The sequence below is a fragment of the Pyrus communis genome, chromosome 15 (assembly GCF_041283825.1).
Source record: "Pyrus communis isolate YQ-2024b chromosome 15, ASM4128382v1, whole genome shotgun sequence".
Lineage (NCBI taxonomy): Eukaryota > Viridiplantae > Streptophyta > Magnoliopsida > Rosales > Rosaceae > Pyrus > Pyrus communis.
The window spans coordinates 42,132,465-42,152,374 of record NC_142579.1 but is presented as its reverse complement, the minus strand read 5'-3'; the positions used below and the strand labels follow the sequence as shown (position 1 = coordinate 42,152,374).

Here is a 19,910-nt window from a genome sequence, read left to right as displayed (position 1 = left end):
ACCAATTTGTTGGCGTGAGTCGTAATTAAACGTAAATAACCTCTGTTTGTTATTTACCTAATCTGCATATAGGTACATTCATAATAATGCACACTAATTATTGACTAAGAATGAAGTAATGTTATACTTATCATCTATTTGTGCCATCATTTGCATTATCTCTCTAATAGAGATAAGATCTATCAATGCATATAAATCTTATTTCTATTAAAAAACTAATAAAAATAGATAGTAAAAGTATCATTTTTGTTAAGAATGACATAATTCTAATTAAGTTTCATTCCATTTTTCCATGGCAGTGGTAGTGCGATCCATTGGAGGGTTGTCTTGTCAGCCAAGGATAGCGGAATATAAGTGAGTGAATGTGGGAGACAGCCAAAAACATTTGAAGGTTAGCAACAGTTGACAAAACATCTTTTTAGGCCCCCCTGGGAACCACACGGGACCCACATCCCTCTCCTCACTCTATCTCTCTTGACTCTGTTGACTCCCCACTTCCTCTCTATATTTATCTCTCTAATTCCATCCCTAACTCTCCACCTCCACTTCTCTTCTTCTTCCTCTTTCTTCTCTTACGTTGTTAATCTATCATTTTCCAGCTTAATCAGCTAGATTAATTAGGTGATTGACCAATGGCGGACGCAGCAGGTTCGGCCTCTGCAAAGAGAATGTGTTCGGTGCCTGAGAGGCTCCAACTGCATGGTGCCATGCTGGCCTTGCAGTTTGGCTATGCAGGTTTTCATGTCGTCTCAAGAGCTGCCCTAAACATGGGCATTAGCAAGCTCGTTTTCCCAGTTTACAGAAACATCATCGCTCTTCTCCTCCTCCTTCCCTTTGCCTATTTTCTAGAGAAGTACATACTGCGAAATGATTTTCTTATACACTTTTTTATCTTTCTATACATTATGTTTATTTCTGTCCATTACTTTCTTTTATTTATTTTTTAATTAAAAAACAAGAAAGTGTGTTGAGGAGAGAAAAGGATTGTGCACTTATTTATAATTAATAAAAATTGCGTATTGAGATTAATTAACACGTTCATTTTGTTATTTTTTCTTGGCTCCATTAGGAAGGACAGACCTGCAATCACTCTAAACTTTCTCACCCAGTTCTTCTTCCTTGCACTTGTTGGGTATGATGAAATATACTTACACATTTGAATAGTCAAGACCTATATTGTTGTGCTAATTAACTATTTAATAATCACTTTTATTCATTAATTAATTTTCTTAATTTACAGAATTACAGCAAACCAAGGATTCTACTTGCTGGGGTTAGACAACACATCACCCACCTTTGCTTCTGCAATCCAAAACTCCGTCCCTGCTATTACCTTCCTCATGGCAGCCATACTCCGGTAACGTTATTAATTTACATAATGAGTCACAACATTTTAATTCCTAAGTCTTTTAAGAAAAAAAAATTACTTTGTTAACAAGTGTGTCATTTTTATGCATCTAAATAACATTAAATAAATTAATATTGCAGGATAGAGCACGTAAGACTGAACCGAAAAGATGGTATTGCCAAGGTGCTCGGAACGGTCTTCTGCGTCGCCGGAGCGTCTGTAATCACGCTCTACAAGGGCCCCACCATATACAGCCCAACTCCTCCACTCCAGATGATGAGATTGATGAGCAGTACTACTACCTCTGCAATCTCATCAACATCTTCGTCAGCAATAGTGTCGACTCTCTCATCGCTTGGCGATGCAAAGGGGAAGAGCTGGACTCTGGGCTGCCTCTACCTGATCGGACACTGCCTGTCGTGGTCCGGTTGGCTCGTGTTGCAGGCGCCGGTTCTAAAGAAGTACCCGGCCCGGCTCTCAGTGACATCGTACACGTGTTTCTTTGGGCTGATACAGTTCATCATAATTGCTGCAGTTTTTGAGAGAGACGGTCAGGCTTGGATCTTTCACAACGGTGGTGAAGTCTTCAGCATTCTCTACGCGGTAAGTATTAGTAGCCAGGCTCATTACTTAATGACGATCACTGTTTCTTAATTCTCAGTTAAAACTAAATTTCCTTCTTAATACAAAATTTTTTCAAGCTTCGCCTGGTTTATACTTACTAGAGCATTTAATTATACAAATGATTCATGTAAAACAAAAGTGACATTATTTACAAGGTAATACATCCAATTGTTATAAAATGAAGAGCATGCTCCTCAGGAAATTCGTCGTATCTGGTTGTATATCCTCTTTTTCTATCTTTTATATTACATGACATGTTTAGCAAATTCAGCGCATTAAGAAAGTCAATTCTTTTCTTAGCTTTTGAATATTCTTCTTTCTTGCTTTATTCTTCGATTATGGTTATGGCGTGATGTGCCATTTTTCTGGTTCGTTAACAAAAGCTGTCAGAAGCAAAAAGTTGTCCGACTAGTCATCAGAAATAAAAGGCACAACTTGTTCATGTGCGAACCAGTTGCTTCTTACTTAAAAAGTTTCTGGGGTGAAAATTCAAACGCAATAATGCAGGGTGGTGGGTATTTAAAATGAAATGAACGATACTGATTCTTTCTTTTTATTTTTTTTGTATTTTGGTAGGCTTCCTTTTTTTTTTTCCCTCTATATTTTTGTTTTGTGGTTAAATGGAATTATAAAATTGCAGGGAGTGGTTGCATCAGGGATCGCATTCGCTGTACAGATATGGTGCATCGACAGAGGGGGCCCTGTCTTCGTGGCCGTATATCAACCTGTTCAGACCCTCGTTGTCGCTATAATGGCCTCCGTCGCTTTGGGAGAAGAGTTCTACTTGGGCGGGTACGTACTTCATACCCCTGTTCACCACCATGTGTATCCATATAAATAAGGAAACTTTAATGAAAAACTTCTAATTCTGTTCATTTTAACGAAAAATTATATTTTTACACTAAAAAGTCAATCCTGGTACTATTTACTTTATCATTTATTTTATTTTTATCGTTAAAACTCAAAATTTTCAAGTATTTTATTTTAATTTTTCTTATAAATAATATAATAGAGAAACTTCAGTAGTTTTCCAACTTGGAATGATATCGTTTACAAAAGTATGGAACTCCTATTTTTGTCCCATGGTGATTGTACTGGTGTGAGAGCTGCCATAATTTAAGCAGTCCTACTACATTTTCTCTATCCATAAAATGTTTATCTGAAAGTTTTGGAATTCATTCACAAATAGGTTGACAAGTCTAAAGATTGATGACAAACATGTGGTGTATATACCAATCTTCACCGATTTGAGCATCGATAACAAAAAATTATTATGTGGTATTAAAATACACTATATATCAAGTAATGTAACATTTCAGCTTTGTTTAATACGTGTTTAATTTATTTATTAATATTATACTTTAAAATATAAATTCATTATCATACACCCATATTTTGATACGTAAATTCGTTATATGATTACAAATTTAAAAAGACACACACACACACACATATATATATTAATAAATGAACAAGATTTTGAATAATCCAGAAGTTATGTAAAACCGATGCATCATAGTTTGGCCTCATTTTTGTTGTTGTGGAATATAAATATATCTTAATTATTGGTCGTGTACAATATTGGACAGGATCATTGGGGCAGTGCTGATCATAGTGGGACTATACCTTGTGCTGTGGGGTAAAAACGAAGAAAGAAAGTTCGCTCAACTAATTACTCAAGGAAGCAGCAGGGTTGGAAGCCAGTCCACTCCAGAGCACACAAACAACAGGAAAATCCAAACCAAGTCGTCCCTCACTCAGCCACTCATCCCTCCATCCACCGAAAATGTTTGATTGCCATTTTCTAACTTTTAACGACAATCTTGGGCCCTTCTCCGTCAAGATATCAGGAGGACCAAAAAAAAAGTACTGCCGTAGCTATATAATATATCAGAAAGCTTTGTGTGTGTAATGAAGGTGTTCTTTCTTTTTTCTCTTTTTTCTCTTTGTTTTTTTATCACTTTTGCTCAATCGCTTTCTTTAGTGGGGAAGAAGGGGTCAGCTATGTGGGGACTCAGAGCCTTAGATCTCATATGCTTTAATTATATGTTAATTTTATGGTTTGATTAAATGAAAAAAAAGGTTTTCCTACACATTCAAAGCTAGTTAGTCGATTCTCACTAAAGGTGAATTTGAACTACATTATTATGACTAACCCATAGCCCACTCCCTCACCCCATTAATAATAATATCGTTTGGTAAAAAAAAAAAAATTGGCTAGTTCATGCTTTTCATATCACAACAAATAAACGATCATATGGTTAATTACATTTTACACCATTGAAGTTTCAAATTAGTTTCAAAATAAGCAACGAAGTTTCAATTTTATCACATTGAACCATGATACTTTTTTTTGTTTTTTTTTTTTTGAGAAAGAGTGAACCATGATACATTTTAAAATTTCTCAAAAATTTATATTTTCTGTTTACTTGTTATGTACTGGGACCAGTTGAGTTTCCCTAAAAAAAAGCAATGGGGTCAATTAGCACCTCTAACTACAATTAAATGTGTATATTGGAAAAATGTAATTGTTAGAAGTGCGATGTTAGAAAATCAGAACCTGCGGATTTATTTCTAAACTACCTTAAACTTCGGTGTGAAATATCTACATATGTATATTACAAATCAGCTCAACTCATATGTCTATGTGTATAATCACAATAAGAAAATTTTGATATTGGTTAAAGGTGGTCAAATTAGTAATTGGTGTTTACGATTCTTTATGTTAGTGTGGTGACAAAATTGCAAGTAAGATTTGATGCATGATTATTTTCAGATCCTGAAATCACATCATTAAAGAGTACATTATTTGAAACTTGAAGGGGGTCCATAATAATAATGATATTACTTTTTTTTTTTTTTTTTTTTTTTGGGTAAGAAGTATGCATTTCTTTTATAATGGTAAGCTGCTTTTTCTTTTAATGATGTTAATGGCATCCATGGTTTTCATTAAACAATGCAGATATGAATGCTCTTAACGAGTTGAACTCTATGCTTTTTACGTCTAAACATATATTTTCTCTTTCCTTGTACATGAAAAAAAGGTTGAACTGCTGCCTTGCCTGCCCTTAGTCCTAATATAAGTGAATATTGATAAAATTTATTATAGTGATAGATTCAAATATTGTGAAAGTTTATTATAGTGATAGATCCAATTTCGACCATTGAAAAAAAAAAAAAGCTTAAATAATGAATCTGTATTGGAAATGGCATGACCATTTAATGGAGAAATTAATTAATACACACTTTGAAATTGTTATGCAATTTCAAAGTACGTATATATATATATATATATATATATATATATATATCATCACTTTTCGTCCCTATCTATCACACTAGTGCTAGTACCGTGCCTGCCTTTGTAACACCGAGCCACCCACAAATACACCAAGAAATTAACCCCATTAATGGCGGTCAAGATCCAATAAAAGTAATTAAGCTTGCTCTTATTCAAATCATTCCTCAGCCAACCTTCTTGTACTCCGCCGGTCGTACCCTCAATGATCTTTACAAGCGCCGTGCTCAGCCAACTCCCGATCCCAATCTCACTCAAAAACATCGCGCTACTAATGCTCCTAGTACCGTCCGTGGCCTCATCGTAAAAAAACTCCAACTGTCCAACGTACGTAAAAACCTCGGCGGTCCCCATGAGGAAGAACTGCGGAAGCAACCAAAACACGCTCATTTTGCTCAGCGGACTCAACTCATCTCGGCGTTTCTTCTCGACCAAGGCAGCCGAGGCCATGGCGAATATGGAGACAAAGAGTCCGACCCCCATTCGCTGTAACGATGTCATGCCACGCGGGTGGCCTGTGCGTTTGCGAATGATTGGGACCATAAACTTTTCGTAAATGGGGACGAGGATTAGGGCGTTGATAGCGGCGAAGAAGGGGACAGAGCCTGCTGGGATTTCAAAGTTATGGCCGAGTTTGCGGTCGGTTTTGCTGGCTTGGCTGACGAAGAAGGTTGAGAGTTGAGAGAATGAGAGGGCGAGAGCTATGGTTGATGCCCATATGGGCAGAACCCTAATGAAGCATTTGAATTCTTCTACTTGGGTCACTGTACATAGCATCCAACGACTCTTTGGGTTGCCCTCTGGGTCTGTCATCACAGCTGCCATGTCCAAAAACCTGCATATTAACCAATTGATTAAGTGGCTAACTAACATATAACTTAACTAAATCAGACAAATGAGATTCTTTCATTAAGTTCATGTTCATGTTCATTAAGCTAGCGCACACTGCACAAAACAGTTATATATATGTATACGTATATACACTATTTGATAAAAGATAGAGCTTAACTATATATGCATTGCTATATATGCAGCCCAAAAACGAGACATATTAAGACTCACTTGTACTGTGCAGTGTGCGCTAGCTTCCGGACACCGAAGATATCAGACTTGTCAGTCTTAACCTCATAAAGCTGAGCATCACGCGCCACCTCAACTCCGCTCCAATGGTTCCTCACGGAGGCCACAACAACCTGAATAAATCTAGTGAAAGGACTCCCCATAGGCTTTTGATAACGATAGTACGGAACACCGGCGGCAAGGATGACGACGGAGCAGATCATCAATCCCGTCGGGATTCCGAAACCCCAAGTCCACCCCTTCTTCTCTTGTATGTAAACCAATACCGTGATCCCCAAGAGTGCGCCCATGTTTATGGAAAAGAAGAACCAATTGAAGAACGAGTATTTCTTTACCATTTCTCTTGAATCAGCCTCGTCGAATTGATCGGCCCCAAAGGACGAAACACACGGTTTTATGCCGCCGGTTCCAAGGGCGATGAGGCCAAGCGCGCCGTAGAGGAAGGCCGTCTGGGTATTGGTAGCTTGGTTGCATGGTCGAACCGTGCATGGCGGTGGACGTAAGCTGTCTACGGAGGCTGATACTGTCAACAAGACCATACCCTATAAAACAAACATTGAATTCATTACACCACCATCTTTTGAGAATTTTTGCGTTTTCACAAAATTTATTGAAGTTTTAGAAATTATGTTAACACACGTTGAGATTTTAAATTGTTTTCACGTAACTCCATACATTCAAAATCAACCGACAAGTTTAACCATAAGTTTTGAATTAGCTACACACTCTCGAGCTTCAAGCCAATTTTCACACGAAGGAGTAAGGGCTTTTATAGAAAACACTTATATTTATAAATTATTTTACTAAATTACTTGTATTATGAACACGCTAAGATTTATATTAAAAATTCAAGTGTTTCTTTAACATAACATTGGGAAATACTTTTCAAAAAGCGTTCTATTACTAAAAAAATAAGGAAAACTAATTAAAAGAGTTTGAAAACTTTGAGTTTTAACCAAAATGACAAAAATGTGTTGTAAGTGAATAATACCATGAATCACTTTTTAGAGTAAAAATATCCTTAATGTTAAACGTGAACAATACCAAAAATGTTTCATTAAGAACTTTTTGTCGAAACGGTAAATTAGAAACTTTTAATTGTCAAAAAAAAACTCTTCAATCGCTTCCAATAAAAATCCCAAAATAACCCAATGCTAATGTCCATAATTATGAAGATTCAGCCCAATAAATCTAATGGGCCTAACAAAGTTGATGAAAATCCAAAATGATGGGCTTTAATACCACAGCATAGATACAAGAGAAAATGATGATGGTTTTGAAGCGGCCCAAGTAAGCATCAGCCACAAATGCTCCAAATAGAGTGAGGACGTAGGCAGCTCCGATCCAATCCGTCACATGAGTCGCCGCGTTCGGCAGCGCCTGCCGCATCTCGAAGACCAAATAAGCCACCATGTTCACCGCAATTGCAAAAAATGCCAGCCTCTCAGCCACCTCATTCACTACAATCAATTAAGTAAAAAAAAGAAAAAAAAAAACCATAAACTAATTCAATCTTAGTTAATCAAATTTAACCTAAACAATTAATTCAATCTTAGTAAAATGCACCTATGATAAATGGTGAGGCCTTCCATCCTCCTGTTGTTTGCTTGTCTGCAATTCCCCCCCTGAAGTCCACACATCCATTGCTTACCAAAGTTGTGGTTAGGCTTCCTTCCTGCATGTTGATGTTAATTAGTATATAGCTAATTTTATTTAGAGGCCTTTAGATCCATGTCCGAAAGCTTCAGCTGCTTTCGGATTTTGTTAAGTTCCATTTTCATATCATTTCAGTTCAGTTGATTTTTTCTCGTGGACGTTTTGCGCTTTATAGTAAAACTGAAAATATATTTAAACTCGTTGATTTACGCATCATTTACTCACATTTGAATCTCTAATACTATAGTATTAGTCTACAACTTAAAGTGAAATGAAAAACATTCTAAAAACTCGTAAACAAAAATAAAATAAAATAAACTGTGGTATATGTAAAAAAGATACAATAAATCCATGTTGCAAGGAGGGTATTAAAAAATTATAGAGGCTATTAAACATGTAAAGAGTGACCCCAAACCATCATGTCTCCCTGCGTTGCGAGGATCGGAAAAAAAATGTCTATCGTACGCATCATTACTCTTATTTTGCAAATAAGCTGTTTCCACAACTTGAATAGATTAACATGTGATATGGGTAAATAAACACGAATGAGTTTTTCAAAGTTAATAAGACTACCATAAATAATGGATGATATTGGTTAATGCAATCTCCTTCTTTCTACCAATCAAACATATACAGTAGAAATTAGATGCTTTTAATTTCCACCCGAATCACATTGCCTTCATTTCAAATTCCAATCAACGTCTGTCATGTAATCGAAGGACAAGGCGAAGAAGATGACTTTGTGAGGTCAAGAAAACACAAGAGGAAGAAGATTGTCTGAGGAATGCTAAATCCTAATGAAGTAAGGGGTATATAACAAGAAGTAGAAGAAATATAAGGGAAAAAAAAAAGAGTGAAAAGAATTGATCGAAAATAAAGGAAAGATACTTTCTAAAATCCATGGATGATATTACTTACTTTACCAGCCACACTTATGAGTGAATTTGATATCTTATGTTCATGGTCGTAATGGTGTGTCTGCTTCTTTATACTCAAATTCAAAGTCATTTAAAATATCGTATTATCAGAAAATATTTTTACCTTCTTGACATTCTCAAAATCTTCAAATTTTTCCATGGAGGGCTGAATGAAGGACTGTTCGAAATACGATTCGTCGGCAGTTGATTTAGGTTGCTCCATTGAAGCTCAATTAACCAGAACTTTGAGTTTTCAGGCGATGCTTTCTTCAAAGGGCTAGCTAGTCAGGAGATTTATATGCAAGCTGACTAACGTGCGATAACATATTTAAACTAAGTTGGTCGATGTCATTACAAAATAAATTTAAGGTTGTTTCTGTTTGTTCTAATTCAACTTCTGACTTATATGATTTGGACTATTTGTTTCAAGAGTTTGTTGGGGGCGGCACTACAAACATCGGAACGGATTAATCAATCCCACGAGTCGGGAAGTTGAGCAAAATGTTGGATAATAAGGCAAGGTGGTGGTGGTTACAATGGAGCTGTTGTGTACACAGCCTAAAACGAAATAAAATGGAAGATGTAGGAAGTAGTCAGACTGCCGGCTAAACACTTGGTCAAAAGGAGAAGGGACAAGGAGGAGCCATATGGCACATACATCACACAAGATACTCTCCTTCATTCTGTTTGAGGGTGTTATTAAATGGAAGTCTTGCATTAAAGCGTAAGTTTCTAATGACAATATGATGTTATAAACGACTTTAATTTAAGGAGAGGAGGTTCGAATTTGAACGCAAGAGGGCATACATATCGCCATGGGGCTTGTGTCCAACTTGCTAAACTCAAATTTGCTTTGCATTAATTGAGATGAGGAATTGAACTTAGGTGTAATGTGTGGTCCGGCTACATGGCAATATGTATGTCCCCTTGCAATTTTTTTTTTTTTTTTTTTTTTAACAAGAAACAATAGTGTGGTATTTTATTAATCAACACAAACAATTACAAGGGTGCCATTGAGTACGTAGCTCCAGTGACCAAAAAATTGATTTGAAGTGAATTTGCACAGACAGACAAATGAGAGTAAACCCCTAGGAGACTACCACAAGCACAAACACACAATTGCCAAGCGCACAAGTACCACCAGTATAGATTTGTCACAATAAACGATAGCTGCAGCAGAGAAATACAAGCAGCCACATTGGTCATCGTTGAATAGCAAGACCACATCAAGTCATCGTTGACAGATGATACTACATAATAAATTGCACAAAGGCAAAGACCATTCTAGCCAAAACAACAGCCCTACCATGCTGGTCAACTCATCATAGTTGGGGGTGAGGCATGGAATGTTGCACACTAAATGATGGGAGAAAAGCACGGGAAGGGAGATGAGGTAGGTGAAGGCATGGAAGGAGTAGTCGGCGTGAGGTTGAAGGGAAAGAAGGTCATGTATGGCAAGGGGAGAGAAGGTAGGATGGGGAAGAGAGGGAAATAGGAAGGGAGGAAAAGCAAGGAGGGAACTGCCACCGGCCTCCAGCCATAGCCAGAGGCCGGTGGTGATGGAGGTAGCCGGTTAGGGTTTTGTTCAGGGAGAGAGCCTTGGAGAGAAAGAGACTGATTCCCCCCTTGCATTTGATTAGTATTGGATTGAATGCTAGTATTTTTTACATCATATTTGAGCAGATTATTCACATTTTAGGTGCAATGGCCTACATATTGAGCTTGAGTGATGTTACACATGAGAAAACGTGTTGAGAGTATCACTCCTCGTTGTAAATAGAAACTCATTGCAATTTGTTTTTGTGTTAGATGACCACGTTCTAACAACTTCACCAAATTGGAATTTGGGCTCATCTCAAAAGTGAATCATGAAAACCCAATATGCCTAATAACTCATCAGTCTTGGACGGCAATCCAAAACCCAAAAAACTTAATTCAAGTTTGCTAGCCAAGGCCCAATCGATAAAAACCAACGAACACTGTACCAATAATTCGGGAGATGTGCATATTCGATTCCAACAGTGAATATTCCATGCCTAATTAAGTGGTTAGTGCAGATAACAAACTATTAATTTTCTGACAAATCGCAAAAGCACCAAGTGCTTTTGACTGACGGTTGGCCGCATGTTCCTACGTGTCCACCACAGCAGTCAATCAATCTCTGTGTCTCTTCACCCAGCGCCAACACCTTCAGCGGAATTTCGTACACGGAATTTTGGATGGAGCAACCATTTATTTATAACACGTAATTTTGCACATGGAAGTGGCTTAAGTGGGAAGTGCTTACCAATGGTGGTACAAAAAAGCACTGGGATGAGGAAGGCAGGGATGAGCTCTGCTGGGGTTGTGCTGGGTATGTTACTGATTGTCCTGGAGGTTTGTGATGGCGGAATAACAAGCAGTTATGTCCGGAATGATGACTTGTCCCTTGATATGCCTTTGGACAGTGATGTGTTCCGAGTTCCTCCCGGATATAATGCCCCCCAACAGGTATGTTTTGTCAGAAACCATGCTTTTAAGTTCTGATTCATACTTCTTGTTATAATCTAAACTACTCTAATTTATCTCTATTGAGTGTTGAGTGTAATATGCGGCCTGACTACATTGGACTAGTCTACTTACCTAACTCACGTGGGCGATTTATGATTTTGATTTTTGGGTAGTGGGCAAACTCCGAGAAGGGTTTTTTTTTTTTTCTTTCTAAATTTTGAGTGCTGTGATTACTGAAGGTGCATATAACTCAAGGAGATCATGAGGGTAAGGGTGTGATTGTCTCTTGGGTCACTCCAGATGAACCGGGTTCAAGTACAGTGATTTACTGGGCAGAAAATAATACCAGTCTCAAAAAAAGTGCTCAAGCAACTGTTCTCACTTACAAGTACTTCAATTACACTTCTGGATACATTCATCATTGCACCATTGACAATTTAGATGTAAGTACTTGCCACTAATTGGTTGCCCTGCATTCTTTGTGTTCGAATCGAATTGAATGTAGAGTTTAATCAATCAGAACTGCAGTTTGACACCAAATACTACTACGAAGTCGGGACTGGGAACACCGCGCGGAGGTTTTGGTTTGTAACCCCTCCTAGGGTTGGTCCTGATGTTGCTTATACTTTTGGCCTCATAGGTAATAAAATTTGATCTGCATTTGGAAATTTTATATAAATTGGCACACTTGTGCTTTTTTTGATGTTTTTGAACCATATATTTGTGTGTTGTGTGTTCTGGTGTGCATTTTGAGCAGGGGATCTTGGCCAAACCCACGATTCAAATGATACACTTACACATTACGAATTAAACCCTGCGAAAGGGCAGACATTATTGTTTGTTGGGGACCTCTCTTACGCAGATGATTATCCGTTTCATGACAACAACCGGTGGGATACATGGGGGAGGTTCGTAGAGAGAAATGTTGCTTACCAACCGTGGATTTGGACTGCAGGAAATCACGAAATCGATTTTGTTCCTGAGCTCGTAAGCATCTTTTTTGTGTATTGTTTGATGGTGACCTCTCTTGTTGTAGATGATTAAATATACGATTAAGTAATTACAATGTTGTTGCAGGGTGAAAGTAAACCCTTCAAACCATACACAAATCGGTATTTTGTTCCCTACGAAGCTTCGGGTAGTACGTCTCCTCTTTGGTACTCCATCAGGAGAGCTTCAGCCTACATCATAGTCTTGTCCTCGTACTCAGCATATGGTACGAATGTTCACTTGTCCGCAATTCATCTTGCGCGAGCAATTTCATAGAACTATGCCTTTCGTGGTTCTTTATGATTGTGTATGTGCGCGCGTTGCGAACTGTGCTTTGTTTGCAGGGAAGTATACTCCTCAATACAAGTGGCTAGAGAAGGAGCTGCCGAAAGTGAACAGGACAGAGACGCCATGGCTTATTGTTCTTATGCATTCTCCACTGTATAACAGTTATGTACATCACTATATGGAAGGAGAATCCTTCAGAGTTATGTATGAGGAATGGTTTGTGGAATATGAAGTAGATGTTGTCTTCGCTGGCCATGTTCATGCCTACGAACGATCTGTAAGTGTACCTTGTACATGCCTGTGAACAATCTATTAAAACTATGGCGGTTTCAGATATGAATGTTTGCATCACAGGAACGGATATCAAATGTTGCTTACAACATTTCGAATGGACTCTGCACTCCCATAAGCGACCGGTCAGCCCCGGTTTACATAACCATCGGAGATGGAGGAAACCTAGAAGGCTTGGCTACAGAGTACGATGTTAATCTCATTCATACCATCTGTGAGCATTCTTTCCTGTTGATCAAAAAGTTTTGAAATTCCGGTTGCATTTTGTGTTTTTCTGCAGAATGACAGAACCACAGCCAAGTTACTCAGCTTTCCGGGAAGCTAGCTTCGGTCATGGGATTTTCGATATAAAGAACAGAACTCATGCATTTTTCAGTTGGCACCGGAATCAAGACGGGTATGCGGTTGAAGCTGATTCTCTGTGGTTAAAGAACAGATATTGGAGCAGTATGGAAGACTCATCATCCTTAGCTGCATTTTAGATAAAGTTTTCACTGCCCTCCAACCATGTAGACTTGCTGCACAAGTTTCACTCACCTGCCATACTTAATGTTTGCATAAGTTGTATGTGTAAATTTAAGAGTAATTTAAGAGTAAAGAGATGGGAAGGGTGAGGTTTCATGTAATCTTTTGTAGAATACCACTCTATTCATCATTCTGAATAAAACAATCTGTTCTCCATCCTCATTTAATTCCAAAGGTAAAACCATTTTCACTGCTGTTTTTGTGTTGTCAGTCACCGCTATCTTTCTTCCTTTTTTGAAGAGTGAGGGTTTCATCACAGATAAAGTAGGGAAGTAAATTCAACATACAATTTTTTTTCTGTTGGTCTTTATATATTAATCCGACGAGCCTTATAAGTTTTGAGTTAGACAAGGTGCTACGGTTGAATTGTTTCGTCTATTTCGTGTTTCTATCCAAGAGGCAGAAAGCGGAATCCTTCAAATCCTGATGATGAAACTAGGAAACTTCCCATCAAAAGTTGGAATCAAACCAGGAAAGGAAATAATTGGAATTAAATTCCACAAAAAAGACGAAATAAGCGAAGTAATCCTACTGTTGTGCCAAAGATAATTTGGAATACTCAAAACTTAAAAGGCTCACCTGGTTGATAAGAAGGACGAAAAAATTCAACCATCTTATTTAATCTAACTCAAAACTCAAAAAGCTCATCTAGTGCTTCAACTTAGACTAAATTAGACAACTCACAAGATTCAAAAGGAAAATCATTCACATAATATAGAAGAGACAGATTAGAGCCACAAAAATACATGTATACTTGTGTATCATTCATATCATACATACATACACAAGGACAGTGGCACTTGCAACAAACCCCTACAAGCTGCGACTCATTTACAAAACCGGACAACTTTTTTTTATTTTTTGAGTTTTTTTGGTACACCCCTACAATTTTTGTCCAAAAGCCTACAGATCAAACGAAATAGAAAAAAGTTTGAGGGACAAAAAAACATGACCTACAAAGGGAGAAAAAAAAGTGTATCTATATCATTTCTTATGAAGTAAATAACTACTACCTACTTAAGACAAAGAAGAGAAACAAAGTTCTCTAGCATAAGAAACTACACATCTAGGCTTAGTCTGTCTTAAGGAATGAAAGGTAGATGAACAAAAATATACACCAGAGTTCAGTCGTCGAACTACCATCATAGTCCACCCTTAGACACACTTCAAATATGGTAAAGAATAAAATTATGACTCGTCAACTCCAGTTGCAGTAAGTTAACTTGTAGAATTGGAAATAAATCCCAGCACCGACAAAAATACATGATGCTTGTTGAATGAGAGGGACAAACATGGCTTGAAATCCTATAATAAGACGAAATAAGCGAAGTAATTCAACTGTTGTGCAATAGATAATTCAGAGGACTCATATGGTGTCTCGAATTAGATTGAATTAGACAACTCACATTAATTAACCATTGTGGCTATTCTAACTCAGAAGTCAGAAAACTCATCTGGTTAACTCAGAAGGCTATGCTGGTTAATATAGACATACAAAAAAGATCGTATTTGGTCTAACTCAGAAGGCTTATCCCATGCCTCAAATTAGATTAAATTGGATAACACATCACATAAAATAGAAAGAGTAGAGCCACAAATACACGTGTATACTTGTATATTTGTATTTTATTCGTCATACATACACAAGCACAATAGCACTAGCAAGAAACTCTGCAAGCTGCAACTCTTTTACATAACATGCACAGTATATTTTCTTATTGCGGTTTATGATATACAGCACACTGGAATGATCACGACAAGGCGCAGGAAAACTCATGCAGCACCGCAGCCGTATAGATATTTACACACCTCTATATATTTGTACTATATATACACACACCCATATATATATATTTGGACATATGAAGCACTAAAGGGTACCTTGTGCAACTTTATTTACCAAGCTACCACCTTTGATCTCCATACCTTCAATTTTGATTTTGCATCATGCACCATTGAGACGAATGTAATGTTTCCCGGCAATTCCCATCCACGGACCGCTGCCGAAAATCGCTTGATCAGCCACCACTGGAAGATCAAGCGACATGGCTGCCTCCGTCCACATCGAGTCATCAAACACAGGAAAGCTCTCGCTCATGTTCCCCCAGAATATCCCATCCATTCCTTCATTGTTCACACCACTACTCATATTCTTTTCCACTTTCATGCCGTCCTGCTCCTGCGTGGTCTCAGCGCGGCCAGAATTATAATTTCCGCGGGGCCGATCCACTTTCACATTCGGAAAATTATTGTGAATAACAGGTACTGCAATATCTTTCACAGGAGCAGCATATATAACATGCAGGATTAGTCCCAGTACCTGATGGATTGTTCTGCACAAGGGTTTGGTTCGGAATTTGAGGTGGCACGCCGGGATTGGCCGACGAGGGAAATACTTGATGCTGCATCAGTTGACGATGGCGATAGTTAGGGGCTTGCTGATCTGGCAAATTGAGCTTCGCCTTGGAACCGTAGAGCTTCCTGGCGGCGGCATCATAAGCCAGAGCAGCCTCATAGGAGGTGGCGAAAGTCCCGAGCCAGAGCCGGGCCCCGCGGTTGGGCTCGCGGATTTCGGCCACCCATTTCCCCCACGTCCTTTGCCTGACGCCCTTGTAAGTGCACATGGCGTTCTCCGGCCCCGCTTTCCCCTTCATGCAACCCTTCCTTGAGCTTCCCTGCGCTGGCCGCTTCGCCGGCTTCTCCGCAACCCCAACACTGCTACTACCACCAATCATCTCCGACGTCGACATTGTGAGAATTTTTTGAGAACAATTGAGGACTGTTTTTTGTGATTTTTTATTTTCATTTTTTTTTTAATTCGGGTGGTGAGTTTAAGAAACCATAACCCCAACGTTGGCGATCCTTATATGAGGAGGAAGGCAGACGTGACCTGAAACGTGGCTTGTGGAGGATTAGGGCTTGAATACTTGGCATGGTGAACTGGAGATATCGTGTCCATGGCTAGCCTCACTGTTTAAATCTCTAATACACACTTCGCTTACACCTTTGCTTGCTTTTTTGCTCAGGTGGCAATCGGAGTGGAGCAGAATTCCAGTTTTGCTTTCTCATTTTTCATTTTTTTTCTTTTATTAAATCCGAAAGACAATTACACAGAAGAGTCACGTCGGATCTTTAACTGAGAGATGAATCGTAATGGATGAATAACAATAGAAGAGAAAAAATTTAAACTATACAAAAAATTAACTGAGTATGACTTTCTGAAGCTGACTGAAAGTTCATGTGAGAGAAAAGTGGATGAATAACACTAGGAGAGAAAAATCTTAAATTGTACAGAAAACTAACTGTCTTTTTGAAGTTGAATGAAAGTTATGATAAGTCAGAAATGAATGAATAACAGTACGAAAGAAAATTCTTAAACTGTACAAAAAACTGACTGAGTATGTATTTCTGAAAAAGAACTAAAAGTTGAGATAAATGAGAGTTATATATTTCTGAGTAAGAACTAAAAGTTGAGATAAGTAAGAGATTTGTTGATAGTTGAAACAGATGTTTGTTTCTAATTTTTTTTTTCACATTTTATTTAAATAAGAGGATAAACACGTTTACTTTATCATTTTTTTTCAATTTTTTTTGAAAATAAAGTGTTTTGGGTTTATGAAGGTATTTTCAAACTTTCTCTATGGAGATATTTGGATAATGGAATCCGTCTTTTCAAGGGTTAAATTTAATAACATTACAATGAGATCCACATCAGATATTAAGTTATAAAATTAATTATTTCGGATATTAAAGTTATAAAATTATAACCTAAGATTAATAGAAAGGAACAAATAGTGTAGATACAACAAAATTGATTAATAAGTTTAAGAACATCAAAACCATGTATCAGATTTTCATTTTATATGTTAATAACCATATATAGTGCCGCTTATGGTTATGTATTAGTGTTTGACTCATGCTAAGTCTCAGAGATATATACTTGAAGAAGTTACTGATACACACACATTTCGACGTCGTTGCAAACCTACATTTTCATTTCTCCATATCCTCAATGCAGTCAGCCGGCTGCTTCGTCCCCGTCGAAGCAACAAACGACTCCATAGTTTCTTTGTAGCAGTTATGCACAAGGTATGACAGAACAATATTATGGATATCATTGTCGCTGGTAGCCTGTCAATCAAACACCAAAGTAAAATCTCCATTAAAAAATCAAATAAATAATAAAATATATATAATTCGAGTCCAACAAAAAGTAAAATCCCCAATTGGGCAAATGTAGCAAGCCCTAATTACAAAGAAGAATTCACTTCGAATCTTTAAGTCAGAGACGAATCGTAATGGATGAAAAACAGAAGGAAAAATTATTAAACTATATAGAAAAACTTATTAAGAATGTCTTAATGGAGCTAACTGACAGTTGAGATGAGAAATTTATCTTGGCCAAACGCACGATTCAAATGATACACTTACACATTACGAATTAAACCTGCGAAGGGACAGACAGTATTGTTTGTTGGGGACCTCTCTTACGCAGATGATTACCCGTTTCATTACAATAACCGCTGGGATACATGGGGAGGTTCTGTTGGAGTTTGTGGCCAAGTGGACTATCCTCCAAAATGCCTTTCGGCTAAAGAAAGAAATAAAACATCTTTCCTTGTTTCAAGCAGGAAACAAGGGAAAAGTAAGGAGAAAAAAAGGGAAAAGCAAGGAGGAAAAAAGGGAAAAGTAAAAGGAAAAAGTTTTGGTGTCTTAAACACCCGTGAGGGCTCATTTCGGTTTAAAAAGGAAGAAAGAGCAGAGAGCTCATTTGCCTTTGCAGAAAAAAAGAAAGGAGAAGAAAGAGTTCTTTTTTGCAGAGAGCAAGGGCAAGGGTGAGAGAAATCAAGAGAGCTAGAGTGAAAGATCTCTTGTGAAAGAACTCTTGGTGTAGAGTGAGGCTCTTGGGAAAATTCTGTGAGTGGGTGTACAAGGGATATGGGATTGGGTTATGTCGATTTAACTCATGTGTAACTTGTACTGTTTTTTTTTTCTCATAGTGAAGAGCAATATCTCTCCGAGGACGTAGGCAGGTTTTTGCCGAACCTCGTAAATTTCTCGGTGTCTTTATTTCTTGTATTTTAAACTATTCAACTGTGTGTGATTTTGGTGAGGTTGTAATCTGAATCTCGGTTCCGCACTAACGAACGGGCCAAGGCACAACAGGTTCGTAGAGAGAAATGTTGCTTACAAACCGTGGATTTGGACTACAGGAAATCACGAAATCGATTTTGTTCCTGAGCTTGTATGCATCTGTTTTTTTTGCATTGTTTGTTGGTGACCTCTGTTGATGTAGATGATTAAATATACGATACAAGTAATTGCAATGTTGTTGCAGGGTGAAAATAAACCCTTCAAACCGTACACACAACGGTATTTTGTTCCTTACGAAGCTTGGGGTAGACGTCTCCTCTTTCGTACTGCATCAAGAGAGCTTCAGCCTATATCATAGTCTTGTCCTCTTAATCAGCATATGGTAAGAGTGCTCAATTCTCCACAATTCATCTTGCGCGAGCAATTTCACAGAACTGTCTTTCGTGGTTACTTATGCATTGCAGGGAAATATACTCCTCAACACAAGTGGTTCGAGGAGGAGCTGCCGAAAGGGAACAGGACAGTGACGCCATGGCTTATTGTTCTTATGCATTCTCCACTGTATAGCAATTATGTACATCACTATATGGAAGGAGAATCCTTCAGAGTTATGTGTGAGGAATGGTTCATGGACTATAAAGTAGACATTGTCCTCGCCGGTCATGTTCATGCCTACGAACGATCTGTAAGTGTTACATGCCTGCGAACAACCTATTAAAACTATGGCGGTTTCAGATATGAATGTTTGCATCAGAACGGATATCAAATCTTGCGTACAACATTTCGAATGGACTATGCACTCCGGTAAGCGACCAGTCAGCCCCGGTTTACATAACCATCAGAAATGGAGGAAACCAAGGAGGATTGGTTACCGAGTACGATGTTAATTCCCATTCTTATTATCTGTGAGCAGTCTTTCCTGTTGATCAAATGTTTTGAAATTGCTGTGGTATTTTGTGTTTTCTGCAGAATGACAGAACCACAGCTAAGTTACTCAGCTTTCCGGGAAGCTAGCTCTGGTCATGGGATTTTCGATATAAAGAACAGAAGTCATGCATTTTTCAGTTGGCATCGGAATCAAGACGGGTATGCAGTTGAAGCTGATTCTTTGTGGTGAAGAACAGATATTGGAACAGTTTGGAAAAGTCATCAACCTTAGCTGCATTTTAGATAAAGTTTTCACTGCCCTCCAACATGCAGACTTGCTTCACAAGTTTTCACTCACCTGCCATACCATTGTAAATTCCAATGTACAAGAGATGGGAAGGGTGGGAAAGGTTTCATGTAATCATTGTCGACTAGCACTCTA

The 19,910-nt window shown here is 38.1% G+C and overlaps 3 protein-coding genes and 1 pseudogene across 3 annotated transcripts; 3 read left to right on the top strand and 1 right to left on the bottom strand.

Moving 5' to 3' along the window:
• Positions 1–383: 383 nt before the first annotated feature.
• LOC137734781 (protein WALLS ARE THIN 1) lies at positions 384–4,065 on the top strand. Its single transcript, XM_068474068.2, has 6 exons — positions 384–853; positions 1,070–1,132; positions 1,241–1,357; positions 1,489–1,951; positions 2,613–2,764; positions 3,562–4,065. The coding sequence occupies exons 1-6, from the start codon at positions 633–635 to the stop codon at positions 3,764–3,766; spliced, it is 1,221 nt and encodes a 406-aa protein (XP_068330169.1). The 5' UTR covers positions 384–632; the 3' UTR covers positions 3,767–4,065.
• Positions 4,066–5,285: 1,220 nt separating this feature from the next.
• LOC137744590 (protein NRT1/ PTR FAMILY 8.1-like) lies at positions 5,286–8,031 on the bottom strand. The gene is made up of 4 exons (XM_068484368.2): positions 7,917–8,031; positions 7,593–7,810; positions 6,333–6,892; positions 5,286–6,105 (listed from the first exon to the last, which is right to left on the bottom strand). The coding sequence occupies exons 1-4, from the start codon at positions 8,029–8,031 to the stop codon at positions 5,286–5,288; spliced, it is 1,713 nt and encodes a 570-aa protein (XP_068340469.2).
• Positions 8,032–10,990: 2,959 nt separating this feature from the next.
• LOC137743309 (purple acid phosphatase 2) lies at positions 10,991–13,701 on the top strand. Its single transcript, XM_068483178.2, has 8 exons — positions 10,991–11,413; positions 11,653–11,856; positions 11,942–12,053; positions 12,171–12,400; positions 12,491–12,629; positions 12,748–12,968; positions 13,046–13,167; positions 13,263–13,701. The coding sequence occupies exons 1-8, from the start codon at positions 11,048–11,050 to the stop codon at positions 13,462–13,464; spliced, it is 1,596 nt and encodes a 531-aa protein (XP_068339279.1). The 5' UTR covers positions 10,991–11,047; the 3' UTR covers positions 13,465–13,701.
• Positions 13,702–15,924: 2,223 nt separating this feature from the next.
• On the top strand, positions 15,925–19,910 carry LOC137744779 (purple acid phosphatase 2-like; annotated as a pseudogene).